General features: G+C 31.2%; 1 protein-coding gene across 2 annotated transcripts in view; it reads left to right on the top strand.

The window, feature by feature from the left end:
• The window catches only part of LOC107066230 (uncharacterized), a 53,415-nt gene extending 36,944 nt beyond the window's left edge, over window positions 1-16,471 (top strand). Inside the window, exons 5-9 of one of the 2 annotated variants that reach the window (XM_089173557.1) lie at window positions 2,829-2,962; window positions 3,172-3,513; window positions 11,318-11,493; window positions 13,741-14,005; window positions 14,364-16,471. In XM_089173557.1, the coding sequence (XP_089029683.1) occupies window positions 2,829-2,962; window positions 3,172-3,513; window positions 11,318-11,493; window positions 13,741-14,005; window positions 14,364-14,779 (1,333 nt within the window). In that variant the 3' untranslated portion in view covers window positions 14,780-16,471. Of the gene's footprint in view, window positions 1-2,828; window positions 2,963-3,171; window positions 3,514-11,317; window positions 11,494-12,453; window positions 12,540-13,740; window positions 14,006-14,363 lie in introns of both variants that reach the window. The other variant, XM_015320715.2, reaches the window with a different exon arrangement.
• Window positions 16,472-16,496: the final 25 nt, after the last annotated feature.

The following is a 16,496-nucleotide window of genomic DNA, read 5'->3' as shown; positions in this document are numbered from 1 at the left end:
CATCGTTGCACTGGCAAGCGACGCTTTAAGTTAAAATAATCGCACCCGCGAACGTTTAAAACAGAAGGCACGCGTGCTAGGTTCTTGCTAAAGACTTCTGCTTCCTCTTTTCGGTGCAGTACTTTACAAGTTGCTTGCAAACGCGTACTCTAAGAGAGTAGGTTTCCTTTTTATATTTGTATTTTTTCTTACGCTCTCTCTCTCTTTCTCTTTTTCTTTTCCGTACAATTTCCGAGACAATTGGTACCGTTAACAACATCTTCCATTCATTCTACCACTTTGCGTTGGTATGCATTCACGTTTTATCAGCCAATAGTAGCACGAGCCTCATTCAATTGGCAATCATTGAAAATCCTGTCTTTTGTATCTCTCATTCGTATTTTTATTATATTTCTAGAGAATATAATAATTAATTCAATTATAATACTCAATCTTAATTTATCATTTTTCAATTATTAATTAAATAATATTAATTTAATTTTTATGTAAAAGAATCTCGTTGTGATTAAAAATTGAAAATAAAAATTGCGGTTGTTGCTAAGAATCGTCGTTAATTTTGGATTGAGATGAAATGCAAAAAAAAAAAAAATTTTTAAAATAATATAAGAAAAAAAGAAAGAAAAGAAAATCATCGTTGAAATCGAAAAGTTGAAAAGACAGTTTAAGGCACGTATCGATGTACCGAAACGTGCTCGCAACGTTTTATGGCTCCTCAAGGTCGTGTCCGTATTGACATCTTCACGTGCGTACACTCGCGCTTGTTTCGCGTTTGTTTGACGGTAAAACGTTACCTTGCTTGCTTTAAAAGAGGCTAAATAGCGAGCTGGAGATAAGGTACTTAGAAACTTTCGAGGATGTGCAATGGGAAGGGAAAGAGTCACGTTGGATTTGAACAATTTTTGTCTTTAAATCTTTATATTGCGCACTGTGACTTGTGTATCGATCATTTGATATTTGGTAGGTCTTATATCGTATATTCATATTTTATTTTTTTTATTATGTTAACATTTTTTAATTATAATATTTTTGTTTTATATGCATATCATTTAAAATACTCATCATTAAAATATATATATATATATTTTTTTTTTTTTGTATTTTTCTTTATAAAATTATGTAAGTCATTTTACAATTTTGTTTAACTTCTTTTTACGTTTTTGACTACGTTAGAAGTTTCATTTTGTATCCATGTAAATATTTTGTAGAAAAAACAACGTATGTTTAAATGAATACAGAATGTTTTTTCAAATATAAGTCACGTTATCGTTTTTCGTGTCTTTAGTACTTCGTCGAATTGTTTTGAAGGAAGAGCACAGGGAGTTCCTTTTTTCTTTTTTCTTTTAAGAAAAAAAAAATAGAAAATATTTAAAGGAGTCGATGTTGTTATCGAGTAGAAAGTGGTATACGGAAAATCGTCACTTAGTCGAGGGGTAGGTGGTCACTTTGAGATGAACTTTGAACGCGTTCGCGATAGTTTAGTAACAAATTCCTGAGAAGTAAGTAAACTGTAAGCGATGAGTCATAAGTACATTCCAAAGTTGAAACGTTCAAGGTAATGACGTAGAAAGAACTGTAGTAGTAGTAAGGGATAGAAAAAACCCTTCGGGAGGTCTTCCAAGGAATTACTCTGCTTTTTCGGCTTTTCTCAGTATTCAGATAAGTTTCAAAGATATTTTAGGTGAGGTAGACAAAAAGGATCGATAGTGATCCACTTATTGGGATCCTCGTGAGAGTGTTTCAAGCATTTTCTCAGGTATACATATATAATATATATATGTAAACAGATCAACACAAATAACCTTTATTTTAAAAGTGCAGAAGTTTAGTCGAACTATCAGTTTTTCTGCATTTCTGCAGAAAATTCAGGTAGTAAAGAAGAGACCTCCCATTCTGTTTTCTTTTCTCCCTCTCCCTCTAACTTGTTTTTCTGTCTCTTTTATCCATAGTTAGCAAAGGAAAACTTACGTGCAACTATGGATACAAGAAAATAAGAGACAGAAAGAGAGAGAAAGAGAGTACATGGTTAAATGTTAATGGAGTAGTTGTGTCGTTCGACCTGCTGCCGACTAGTTCTGCTTATGGGGGTCATCAAGATAGAAAGAAAGAGTAGAGTTAAACAGAACGACAAAGAGGGGGTTAGACGGATAGAGATAGGGATCGGTGGAGAAAAGGGAAGGGTAGGAAAGGGAAGAAAAAAAAAAAAGGTAAAATCGCGTTCCGTATCGGGCACGTGCCCGCATCTAACTTAAGTCTCGAAAGAAAGTGCAGTAAGCTGTGTTTCCGGGCTCCCGCGAAGGAATTTCCGGTAGTGTTTATCTTTTACACTAGACAATGAAGAAATCGATTTTATAATTTTTTGTACATTTTTTTTTAAAATAGGTAATTTTAAAGATTCCATTTCTATCTGTTAATTATGTAAGAGTTTTGTTAGAAAAATGTATGTTTTTTTTTCTCTTTAATTTAAATAAGTATTTTTTCGACTGATTAATGTCTACAGATTGTTGAAATTTAACTCTGAACTTAATATTGTTTTACAATTAGATGATTAATTTGAAACGGTTTAATAATTAATATGTAATACATTGATATAAAACACGCTCGTGAAATAGATAGAACGATATGATCCAGATCTTGAATCAATCGATACGCAGACGCGTTCGACGAGTTTACAAATTCCCTTGGGCAGGGGCGTTCTATCATATACATATATACATATATATATATATACTTTTAGACAGATTAAACAAAACGAAGAAAAAGAAAATAATATTACGAGCTTAAATGCGTTTAATGAATAGAGACTAACATTTAAACTTCTCGTGTTACAGTTCATCGTTGTATCGTACGATGGCAGGCGTAGGGACGATTGGTGCTGGTACAGGAACACCCAGTTACAATTTGCCATACATAGCGAATAGTCCAACGGAACTTTCGACTTCTCCCCAGTTGTGGAATGCCCAAGGTAAGAATTATTATTATTTTTTTGTACATATAAATGAGAATAAAAGATTTCAAGAAAGATAGAAAATTTCTCTGTAAATTTGTATTATCTAATATATATTAAATATTAGAATTATATCTATTTGTAATTACATGAAAAGTAGATATTTTTATTATAGTGTATATTATAAGAGATCATTTAAAAATAAATATATAATTTTATTTTATTAGTAACAGGGCTTAGTACAACTTTGCCATCGCTCGGAGAAGATTATGGTAGTAGCAAATCTTCTTCAGCGGTGACTCATCAAGCTTTACCTGCTTTCTCGCAACCTTTTGGAGGAAGATCGAGTTTTCGTGGATATTCGCCGCCGTACTCGTCTCAACAAACGACTACGGGAAATAATACGGGGAATGTTGGTGGTGACGCGGCAACCTGGACGTATGTCTCGCCATCGAACGATGTTTCTCTAACGTCTCAATACGGCGCCGCACCCTCGAGAAGACAAACTGCCAATCCCCTAACTACGACATCGCATAATCAACTCAGTGCTGCGGCCAGCCTCACTGCGAGTGAGTTATACACTTTTTATTATTATTATTATTATTATTTTTTTTTTTTTAACGGAATCTCGATCATTAGTAATTATCGTTCGACACGATTTGATTTACATTTTTTTTTGTCGATAAAAGAAACATTTATTCAATAATTGTTTTTATATAAAAATATATTTTTGTTTTATTGTATTATATATATATATTTATATATTTTATTGATATAATATATCGTATGTGTATATTATCGAGATTCCGTATAGTATGCTTTTTTCTCTCTTTCAATTTACAGGTTAACGGAATAATATTTAATCGATTTAAAATCATTTGAAACATTTGAAATATGTCTAATCCCTCTTGACGTATTTTCCTAAGTTTTCGAATTTTCGAAAGTACTTTCCTAAATTTCCTAAGTTTCCACCTTTCCATGGCTCGTTATTACCGCATAAATAAAAGAATTTACTTTAATGAGAAAAGTTGGCATATTGTTGGTATAAATAAATATCGTGGATTGTAGTATAATTATAAAAGGAAATTTATAATTAGTTTATTTCTAAACGAGAAAGAGCTTAAGTTCAAATAACTGTTTGATGAACGTCGTTAAAAAGTAATAAAACGAGTTTTAATTGGTATAAAATGTAGCTATTAGTATTTTTCATAATGTTGCACATATATTAGGTGAAGAATTAAATGAAATTTCTTTCAACTTAAATACTTTACTGACATTAAAATATTTATCAATTAATGATTCTCCTAATTGTTTATCAGATCAGGTTAGACATTTTCGAATTTTGTAAAATTCATTTGAAAAGAAAATAATATTTTTCTTGAATCGGGTTAACTTGTATACGTTTCTATTTTAATAAAATATTCTTAAAATTTATTATACAGGTACGAAAGAAGAAAAAACGTGTGAAAGAAACTTGAATTATTATATTATAATTAAATTCCGTTCGTGAAAAAATCGTGATTATGTTAGCAATATATTTATCTCGATTTCTTTTGTATTCCGTAATTAAACGAGATCGATGTACGTGATTAATTTTGCATATTCTCACGAAGAAGATTAACAAATATTGCAATTTTCGCGTTTTTACCGTTTCGTTTTGATAAATTATTAATATAAAAATTTTCTTCCCATTTCTCTTTCTGTATTTAAGATAAAAAAAATATAAAAAAAAATAATAATAATAATAATAATAAAAGAAAACAGAGAATACGGAAAGAAACGTAAATATAAATTTAAAAGGAACGAAAAAAGATATAGGATTGATGACATTTGTAAACGAATCGAATTTCGAGGAAGAAAATATAGGCGTTGTGTGTGGGCTTAGAGTGTTTGGCCAATTTTCACGCCGACATCAAAGGTTTAACACAATCTGAAAACGTTAGGTCACAATGCAGACTAAAACGAGAACAGAACTTTAGTTAAAAGGGCAGGTCATTTTTTAAACTTCTCCTTCTATATATATGTATATACATAAATATATGTATTCTAGTATTGGTGACATCTGCAGAGTAGGGTCGTTCTACCTACTCGCAGTTTTAGGTAACTTCGGCGAAAGAAAAATTCGGGCGGTTTCTTTTGATAGGAAAATTCTCTGACCTTTCTTTCTCTTATTCTTTTTTTTCTTTTCTTATTTCGATATTTCTGTCATCGTAAGCGCCTTCCTTTTACATTTTTTACACCGACATCGAATATAATTCTATCAACGTGTTGTTTCGGTAAAGAACTTTTATTTTATTATTATATTATAAAGAAACGAGTGTTAAATTGATATTAAAAAAAAAAAAACTATTTTAATTTGAAAAAATCTTACAAATTAGCACATCGATAATTATTAAGAAAAATAATACAGTTTTTTTATGTAACGGATCGTTAGCATGATTTGTGAGTTGTGATATATCTTATTTCTTTTCATTAAAAAAAAAAAAAAAAAAAAAAACAGATTTTTCATATTTCTTTACATTCATACATTTAGAATGATACACGCGAAGAGAAGAAAAATGAACGTTTAAATTATTCGAAAACCGTGAAAAGTGTCGTGTTTCAAAACTCGTAAATTAGGTGAATGGTAGAAGGAAAGGAAAGGATACGATGTTTTCCCATTTTTTGTGTGTTGGTGGGTTTAAATCGACCGTTACTAGGGTGGTTGTTTCTATATTCTCATCGTTACAACTAATTTTTCTAACTCACTAAATAAATCCTAAACGAGAGAACGAAAATTTTCAAATTTCTCTTCTACCTTTTCTTTATTTCTTACATCTTCTTCGATATGTGATCGCGTGGTTGATATATTCTTCTTGTAGAAATACCATTTTTTTTTAAATTCTATCTTTCTTTCTCCAAGTCGAACGAATTGGTAAAGACTTATTCGGAGTTTTTTTATCGAGACCTCTCTGAGATAAACCCAAAAATTTATCTGCGTCTCGGTTCAGTTGCAATTGGTCCATCATTACGATACAAACACAAATCTTTATTTAATTTTCTTCATGCTTTTCGAAAAAAGAAAAAAAAAATTGAGAAATTTTGTGTGTCGATTTTCAAACGATTCGTTTTGAAAATAATAATATATTGAATTATTCGATCGATTATTAAATGATTTTAATTTATTTTATTCATTTGCATTCTTATTAAAAAAAAAAAAATAAAAATAAAGTATCATTAGAAGTTGCTTGAAAAATATACCAATCGAGATAAATGTCATATCATCATTTTCTCACACGACATACACCTGATGAGTCAAAACCTTGTCGATGACGTCAGACCCTAAAGAATACCTAAGAACTTATATACAATATATTGAGGCCAGTCATTGGTTCGACCCTGACCTAGGTAAAACGTTTGCTACCTAATCTAGTTATGTCTACAGGCGATATAAGAGGTAACGATAGGGCTGTATCTAGTCGCGGACACGCGACTGTTTGCGATAATTTTTGATATATTATATACGTTTCCAAAGCATCGTGCAACACCTAAAATATCTAATCGGTTTTGACCGGTACTTTTATGATGTCACAAAACAACATAGCGTCACTGATTTATTTTTTTTATTATTTTTTTTTTTTAACGAATTAATTTTTGTCATCATAGAACGTGTTAAGATTTGATCTTATTGTATAAGTAAATAAAATAAAAAAAAAAAAGGGAAAAAGAAATTCAAACAAAATATAATACAATCCGAGTTTTGAATAAATAAAAAAAAAAAAATAAGATAGTATATTTTATTTTTTTACGTTTAATTACATGTTTACACGTTATCACTCGTTATCGATAATCGTTAAATCATTTGACGATGAAAATTAAATGATGGGATACATTTTATTTTTTTTTTTTGTAAGTTGCGAAGATTAAGTTGCGAATCATACGAGTAAATTATACGATCATTGGTGAGAGAATTTTATTTCAACTTGAGAGATAAAAATTAAACGCGATAACTTGAGTTAATATCCTAATTTTCAACATATTCGTAGATACAATAATTACTTATTTTTATGCTGATATCACCGTACTGAAAAAAAAGAAAGAGAAAAAAACATAAGAATCGAACGAGTTCACAGAGGTCGATTTTTTTTATTTTTGAACCGATGATGAAATCCTCGATTATAAAAAGAAATGAAAAGAAAAGGGTACAGACGTTGAAGTAAAATGTATTTTTTCGTTTTATACACTTTATTTGTTTTTTTTTTTTCCATCCACCAAAGTAATTTGTTCGCCAAGTGAAAATTTTCCCTGCATCGTTCCCATGCGTTTCTCTGTCAAGTGCTTTTGACTTCTTCATTTCTTCATTTTTTTTTTTTTTTTACTCTCCACTTTAAAAAAAGAGTCACACCGAAGGGATATACTTCAAAGTAATTACACCGCGAGATTCGTATCATTCGGTTACGTTTATTTTTAATGAAATCGGTTTGATTTAGAAATCATTGATAGATATATATAAATATCGTTGGTTTAACTTTGACAGTTTCAAGGTCATCACGGATCTGTCACGTAGATTTAATACAGAGAATCTTGGGGGTGTTGTTTTTAGTTTCTTTCGCAGGACGCACGGTAGAGTCAAGTTTTTGAGGTGGAGGATAGTTAGAATGAAAGAAAAAGAGAGCGGGAGCAAGTCAGAGAGAAGAGAGAGAGAGAGAGAGAGAGAGAGAGAGAGAGAGAGAGAGAGAGAGAGAGAGAGAGAGAGACATTAGAAAGCTTTAAGTGATTCTTCTTTAGGGTGTTTCGAGTCTCTGTGGTTACACATGCCACAATTGAAAGAAAGAAAGAGAAAGAAAGTGAGAGAGGAGTATACGTTCAAAAGGCCAGAAGCAAGAGACTAAAGACACTTCTAACATACCGCTAGCAGCAGCCTACTTGAGTGTTCTGTACGTGGTCGAATCTTTCGATTTAAGTTTAACCGCAAGCAGACACCCACCTAGAGAAAAGAGAAGAAGAAGAAGCTTCCAGTCATCCTCCTATTAATTTCTTTTTTTTCTCTTTTCTCTTTCGATCGAAATTTGTATAAGTTTGTGTGTACATGTGCCGTTTAGATGTGTGCTTGTGTGTTAACGTACCATCATGCATCATCCTGAAGGAGCCCTGCACGTGGCCAAGCTCAAATTAACAAACCACTTGCTTTCCTCCTAAAGCTTCAGCTGTTCGGCTAACCTATAAATATTCAAACGATATATTTATTTTCCACTTGGAGATCAGAAATTGTGATCGGTAGGAATGTTTATGAAAATTAATCAAATTTATTTAATGTTTTATTATTTATGAATTGTCAATACGTTGACTATCAAGTCAGATTTGCATTATGGTCTCGGGAAAGTACAAGAGAATAATACATCGTATTTAATTTTTTATAATACATTTTTTATTATTGAATAGTGCATTTTTTATATTCGTAATAGTATTCTCTTATTAGCTATGACGTTCAACGTTTGTTAATTGTCGTTAATCATTTTATTTCAATTATTTAAACATTTGAAACGTTCCTGTGTCACTGATGACCACCGTAATCCTTTATGGGTCAACGTGTTAAAATTTCTGTTTTATTAAACGCTAAGAGAGAATGTTTAGAATGAGAAAGAGACAAAAATTCAAGGTTATCAACGGTGTCGCATGAACGTGGGCGTGCAACTTGACCATACGTTTGTACGTTTTCCTTTGGAGTAAGAATAAAAAAAAAAAAATAAGAGAAAGAGAGAGAAAAGGGGAGAGGAAAGAGAAAATGAAAAGGAGAAGGGAGGATCGTTTAATCTACTATGTCAGCTAGTTCATGCTAGTTCAGCTTATATAATATCCAATGGCTTCCCAGTCCGATTCTGCCCCCTATCTTCTTTAGCAGATTCTCGTGTCCTCTGACCTCTTCGCCGTTGTTTTCGCCATGGCAATGGTAACTTGATACAAACCTTCTCATCCTTCTTATTCTTTTTCTTCTTCGTCTTCTTTTTCTTCATCTTGTCATTTACTTCTTACGATTAGTTCTTCTCATCGTCGTTATTTTTACTTCAACGTAAAAAAACAACGTAATATGCTTCATTGATTTAAATGTTAACTTTTTATAACTCAATTTTTATTTCTATGAAAATAAAGATATTACTTATACTAGCGTGAGAGAATAATTTCATTAGACGTAATAAATTACCGTATATGTATAAAACAGATAAACAAATAAATAATTACAATGAAATAATATCTAATTGAAATGAAATGATTTCGTATTACGTTGTTTGATTTTAGAAAAATGTTGTTTTTGTTTTGTTGGATGATGAGTTTAATGGCTCATTAGGTTTGTTATTTGTGGGTCAAGGTGGCGTCATAAAGGCGCGAGAACGCAATTTGATTCTATCAAAGCTCGGCACACCAGCTTTGAATCTGTCAGAGTATGCAGACCGAGAGAGTTAGTAGAGTTCGTAGGACTCATTCAGCGTCAGCAACTTCTTGCTTACTTACACACGATATCCGATTGCTTTCCAGTCAGATTTCTGTCGTCAGTGCGAGTACCGTCCACTGACCTCTTCGTCCTCTTCTTATTCTCTCACTTTCTCTCTCTTTTTCATTCGTCGAATAATGCGAGATGTGAGATCTTTCTCTTCTGTCTCTATTTCTCTTGGAGTGTGTCGCTTTAATACCAAGAAAAATGATCTACGACGTTTAAACGTAAAATAGTTCATGCAATGCGATCAATTAAAGAGGAGATCTATAGATCCAACGAATAGAACGAAAAATTCATATGTGTAAATAATTTTTTGTTTGATCATGCGTCCTGTTAAAGTGAAATTATTTATTTCGCATATTTTTTGTCGTAAGAATTATGTTTGATTTAATTTAAGTGTTTATTTTCACAATTCAATTTTATGAATTATCTTTATGAATAATATAAAAATTCGAGTTTGTGCATTGATTCGATCAAAGAAATTTAATCGAACTATTTCTGACATTAAATTTGTGTAAAAAAAAAATTCAGGTAGTCACGAACAAAGAGTTAGTTGGTTGGTTGGTTGGTTGAACGAACGAAGTATATATATACCGAGGTGATTCTTCAGTTTGTACTGAACTATTATCGGCAAACACCGGAAATTCTGATAAAGCCATGTCCGTCATTCTACGTATATACTCCCCTTCCTCATATCCTACTTCCTGCGTCCTACATCCCTTTTTCCTCCTTTATTTCATATTTTCATAGTCGTCATTCTTGTTTAACAGTCATCCTTTTGATACTTTTTATTATTTATATTCAATATCATATCGATCGATCGATAGAATTTTATATTTTTCATCAACATTATCGATAAATTGTGATATTGTTCGATCAATTCGATTAAACTCTTTTTTTCATAGGATCGTTAAGTTCTTTCACAAAAAAACAGAAAATATTATCATTGAATCTAAATGTGATCGAGGTTAAAGGAAAAGTACTGAGGAAACTCGGGGAAAAAAAAACAAATTCATCGATAATTTCCCATATTTTTTGTGAATGTGAATTTTTTTTAAAGTAGCAATTGATTCTTCGTATCTTCTTTTTTTTACATTTTTCATCAAAAAAAAAAAAAAAAAGAAAAAAATCATTTTGCTCTTTTATTATAACGAAAGAGAAAGAAGGAGAGACAAAAAAATGATAATAGAACGAACTCGTGGAATATCACGTTTCTTTCTCTCATTTTCTCTCTCTTTTCCTCTATTCTGCATGTTATATACGTCATTGAGTATTAAAACGTGTGGAAGTATGCATATTCATGCTCACGTATAAATGGGAAAAGAGAGAAGGAGAAACCACTTTGGACGAACGTGGACAATTATTGTTTCCAAGTTAAAAGAGTGGAAGGAGGCCATATACGATGGTGCACGTACGTTACATTGCATAATACACACATACTCTCTCTCTCTCTTTCTTTTTCTCTCTCTCTCTCTCTCTCTCTCTTGCGAAATTGCAACAACATAAAGTCAAAACTAAATCAGGTAAAACTCATCATTCGGAAGTCCGTGTTAAACACACATATATTTATTTATTTATCGATTCGTTTGCTTTTCGAAAAAAAAAACCAGAGTTAATCCAGTAAAAAAGAAAACAAAAAATATTTACGCGGATACACGAGCCACTCCCGCAAGGTTCATTTACCTTTTCTTTTTCTTTTTTTTTTTTTCTCTTGCAAATCCCTATCTCCTCTCGTTAAAACGTGTTCCTCTTCTACACGCACGAACAAAACGAAAAAACAAGTAAATAAAATAATGAATTAATAAAAAACATAAACGGAAAGATTGTGAAAAGATGAAAACAAAAAACAAAAAAATACAATAAAACAAGCAAACAAAAAAACCAAAATAATGCCAACACAGTGCACAACATCGAGGCGGAGTACTTTACGGAGGGCCGCGAGTGCGTGAACTGTGGGGCAATTTCCACACCCTTATGGCGAAGGGACGGTACCGGACACTACCTCTGCAACGCATGCGGTCTCTACCACAAGATGAACGGAATGAATCGACCTCTGGTGAAACAACCACGTCGTCTGGTAAGAATACGGACCCACTGAGATGGTAGGGAGGGATGACAATTTTTGCAAGCCGATGATTTGGATAATACTAAAAGATCTATTCTTCTTAATTTGTTGTCATCTTTTTTATTTTCAATTTTTCCTTAACGTATTTTTTTCAATGATTTTTTGTTTCCTTTTTGCCTTTCATTGTATTTCTCTAACACAGCTTTTTATTTTATCGTCATTTGAAATCTTGGAGCTTCTAAGTTAGTATGGTTTTTTTTTTTACATTTCTTACTTGATAAAAATAATAAATAATATATGAACGATTATGAGTATTACTTTGTGTCTTTCAAACCGTTGGCTGCAAAATATTGTCATAACATAGAATCTCTAGAAAAGAGAAAGCTAATCAAAAAAGAGAGGGCAAAGAGTGCGTGAGAACATCATAAAGAGGGGGATGCGAAAAGAAATGAGAAGAAGAAAAAAGATTCAGTAATTCTTTTTTCTCGTGGTGTCCAGGAGCCTATGTGGAAATTCGCCTGTGGTGTATAGAAGACGGACATTTTTCGTTCATTGTTATTATTCTCCTTCTCCTATTGTCTTACATTCATGAAAAAATAAATAAAATAATAATAAAACAGAAAAGCCAAAATAGGAAGAAAAATGTCGACGTTAACTTATCGCGAATTTGGTTTAAATCCTTTCCTCCCTCCACTACCTCTTTCCTTTTCGTACAAGTTGCTTCCCTGACTAAGGAATAAAAGCAAACCAAAATAAACTAAAAAAAAAAAAGAGAAATATTTATCAACAACAACAAAAAATACAAACAACGGAGAAGAAAATAAAAAAGAATGAAAGAAAGAAAGAAAGAAAGAAAAAAAAAGAAAGAAAGAAAGAAAGAAGGAAGAAAGAAGTACGCTTTTCAACTCGTACTCCTGGGACAAGAATAAAAGAAACCAAAACCTCTAACGTTTGGCCTCCTGTCTGTTTCAGTGGCGGATCAGGGTGAATTCTACAAAGGCTTCTGTGGGTATAGTGGTGCCCCTCGACCCTTCGAGGAGAAATCGAGCCGTCGTTTGGTAGGTGTCATCCCCCAACTCAGCACTCTGTCACTCTCTTTTTCTTTGTTTTCTCATTTCCCTTTAACAATTATTTCTTATTTACAATTAGTTTTATCCTATTTCCTTTTATTACATATTATTAACTTCTTTTCCTGAATCCTTTTATTTTTTGATATGTAATTCACAATTGTGCACCACACCCTCTGTTTTTATTTCATATTTTTTTCTTTTTATTTATTTATTTATTTTTTTTTATTTATTTATTTCACTAATATTATATCTCTTGTTATTTCATCTACTTTATATTTATTTTTTTTATTTTTTTTTATTTATTTCTTTAAATCACACTACCCTTATTCGTGTGTCCATTTTTTTTCTCTCTTTCTGTTTCTGTCTCTGTCTCTGTCTTTACCTGTACCATTTTCCTTTTCTCTTTTTCACAATCAATATTTCTTTCTCGTAGAAATTCCGTCGTAGCTTCGAGGTGCCACTATACCCATGGTACACAAGCACTCTCCTTCCTGAAATCACGCGCAGCCTGTTTAATTAGCCGTTTCAAATGTTTTGACGATCTATATAGATCATTATGATATATTTTGTCAAGAGTTTCTTCAAACATTATATAAATAAAATATTCAAAAATAAAAAAAATAAAATATCAAAAAATTATCTTCGTTTCTAGCTTATTAGATAGTTCAGTTTTTACAGGCACGCGTGCGTAACTTTATGAGGTGAGAGTGTGGTCCGTCTTCTTTCCTACTTTAAACGCGAAATGTCTGTCCCTTGCACAGAAATGGCTTAACCTGAGATCACCACTACGATATATTAGATCGTTTAATGAAATTTCCATTTTGCAGGACACGTTAATAAAACTTTTGAGTATTGTGTCGCATATTATAATTTGTGGAACTGTGCAAGCGGCCTTTTTTCCCTCTCTTTTTATTTGATACTTTTTTTTCTTTTTTTCTTATTAAATTAACGAAGATCAATGGCAGAGAGAGAGCAGGATCAAAATTTTGATACAAGAATTAATTGTAATAGAAAATAATCCTGCTCTCTCTCTCTCTCTCTCTCTCGAAACTGAAGTCTAATTTTTCTCTATTTCTGGAATCGTGTCTCGTTATTGGATTTATTGGTATCCAACGACGAAACTTGACGAAGGAAAAATAAGAGAAAAATCAAATAACTTAATCGACTAATCAACTTTTTCTTTCCGCAGTCAGCTTCAAGGCGCGTAGGGCTCTCTTGTAGTAATTGTCAAACGACTATGACGTCATTGTGGCGACGAAATTCCCTGGGCGAGCCAGTTTGCAATGCTTGTGGTCTCTATTACAAACTACATGGTATCAATAGGCCGATAACGATGAAGAAAGATAGCATTCAGACTCGTAAGCGTAAGCCCAAAGGTGGCATGAAGTCTTCTGATACTCCCATTACTATCAAACGTGGAATATGCACGAGCAACGACTTAAAGCAAGAACCAGGTAAGTTCTATCTTCAAACAAGTTTCATTTCCCACGATTAACTGACTATTTCAAACGGTAAACATCATTCGCGATTGCACTTATTGTACTTACATATACATACATACTTACAATGATAACTGACCTGCTTTCATTCGTTTCACGAATAAAGAAAAAAATAGTACAAACTGTAAAGGTGTATGCCAATTTTCATAGTTTTCTTTTCTTTTATTTTTTCTATTTCCAGAAATAAACGGAGAAAGGAATGATTCGTTTAGCGGACAGTTATCGTTAAATAAAAATATTCTAAATTTAATGATTTGATATATAATTATTTGTATGTTTATAAATTAATGAAAAATTTTGTTTCAATTTACAGACAACTTTGATTTGAGGATGGTCCACTCAGTTCCTCAAGTCTCATATGCCAATACTCTTTATAGTAGTAGTCCACAATCTGGCAATCGTCTGGTCTCCTATCGCCCAACAGCACCTAATAGTCTTTACTATGAAATGATTAATTCTCAACAACAACAACAACAACAACAGCAACAACAGCAACAACAGCATCAGCAGCTCATGGAAACTCATTCACCGAAAATCGAGTGTCCCTCCCCACCTTGTGCAACTCATTCACCAGGAATGATGTCAGCAGGACATTCACCCGATCATCATCAACTTACCTCACCTCATATTGTCACTCTTGGGAATTCCTCCCCTAGTCCAGCAGGTAGTAAGATCATGTTGGACAATGGGCATCTTGAAAGACCTACCGTTGTTTCGATATCATCTTAAAAATCTCACATTATTGATGAGATTATTGAAAAAAAAAATTTATAAAAACAAATCTCAGCTTACAAAGCTCATTAAAAAAGTGATTATAAAAATGATTATAAAAATGACAATCTCGATTCTGTAGACATCATGTAGAGTTGTTATTTATCGTAAATAATTTTAAATTTGATACTAGTAGTTTCGTTATTGATTTTAACGATTATTTAAGTTAAAAAAAAAAAAAAACAGGACAGTTATAAATAAACTTTTTTATCAAAATTGACAAATTTCATGAGAATTGATAAAAAAGAATCAAATTGTTTGTTTCGGAAATAGTTAAATTTTAATGTGGGTTATTCTGTTATTTGTTACATTTTTTGAAGAATAAGAAGTTAGATAATAAAATATATTTTATAATTACTTTTCTAAAGTAATTTTAAAAGTACTAGTAACTTTTCTAAAAGTACTTATAAAAAATATTTTTATATATGGAAAACATTGTACGCCTTGAGAGCCGTACAATATTTCGCAATTTTAAAAAATATTAATTTAGATATCAACGTTAAATGTTGTAACGTAATGTTTAATTATAAGTAAAACTTAAGTATCTCAGAAATGTGTGTATATAATGTTTTGTGGATGGTGTTAATTAAGGTTCTTGTAAATATCATTATAAGTCTGAATATTATGTCTTCTTTTTTTTTGTTTTTGTTCCAAAATATATATTAATTTTACTATTATTCACATTTTTATGAAGTTAAGAAAATATTTTTTACGAACAGTTTCGGAGTATCTACGCACACATTTCAAAGATTTTATTGGAACAAAAATAAATACTTGGTAATATTTTTTTTCTTAAATTTTAAATCAAAATTACTTTCTAAGAAATGTAAGTTTGGTGATTTTTTTATGTACATTTATTGAAAACTAGAAAAGCATGCATAAAAGAAAAAAAAAACAAGAAAAGAAAAGTAAAGCGAAAACAAACAAAAATAATTAATTTTTTTTTTTAAATTTTTTAATGAAAGTGTCGATTTTGTTTCGACCAAAATGATGAGAGTTCAATAAACTTGAGCTTCGGGACGTACGATAACGTGAAGATGTGCAAAAGTTATCGCTTCTTCTTTTTTTTTCTTCTTTTCTTTGTAAACAGTGGTCAATATGTATAGGAAATGTGTCAGAGTCAATGTCAAATTTTCTTTACTTTGTACTTTTATTTTTAACTTTATTTTTAATCTTCTCTTTTATTTCTTTTTTTTTCACCAGAAAAAAAAAAAGAATTTTTTAAAAAGCAGCTTTCCAAGACAAATAACACAATCGACTCTGACACTTTTGAACTTTGTAAATAATTATAGAAAATATGTTTAAGCGTTCAAATTTTATCTCTTGATTTTATTTTTTATTTGTAAGATTTAATAATAATTATCTTAAGATATTAAAAGTAATTATCATCGTTATATAAGAACGAAGCATAAACTTTCTCTCTTCGATTGATTGTTAGAGTACAAGAACCTATCAATAATCTTTATAAATAAAATAATAGTTTATAACGATACAGTAAATGCCGTTTGTTAATGTAATCACGGACGCACAGACACCATTAAAAAATTCTATACATTTTACCTGACCAACAAACATGTTAATATATTTCTCAGAGTGTTGTATCAGGTAATTTCAATTATTTTTAAATAAAAGGGTATATTTAAAAGATTATTAATAGCGTTATTTTTTCTTAATT

Source organism: Polistes dominula, unplaced genomic scaffold (genome assembly GCF_049000335.1).
Source record: "Polistes dominula isolate Pdom_NZ unplaced genomic scaffold, Pdom_raw_medaka contig_33, whole genome shotgun sequence".
Classification (NCBI taxonomy): domain Eukaryota; kingdom Metazoa; phylum Arthropoda; class Insecta; order Hymenoptera; family Vespidae; genus Polistes; species Polistes dominula.
This window is presented reverse-complemented; position numbering and strand designations above follow the sequence as displayed.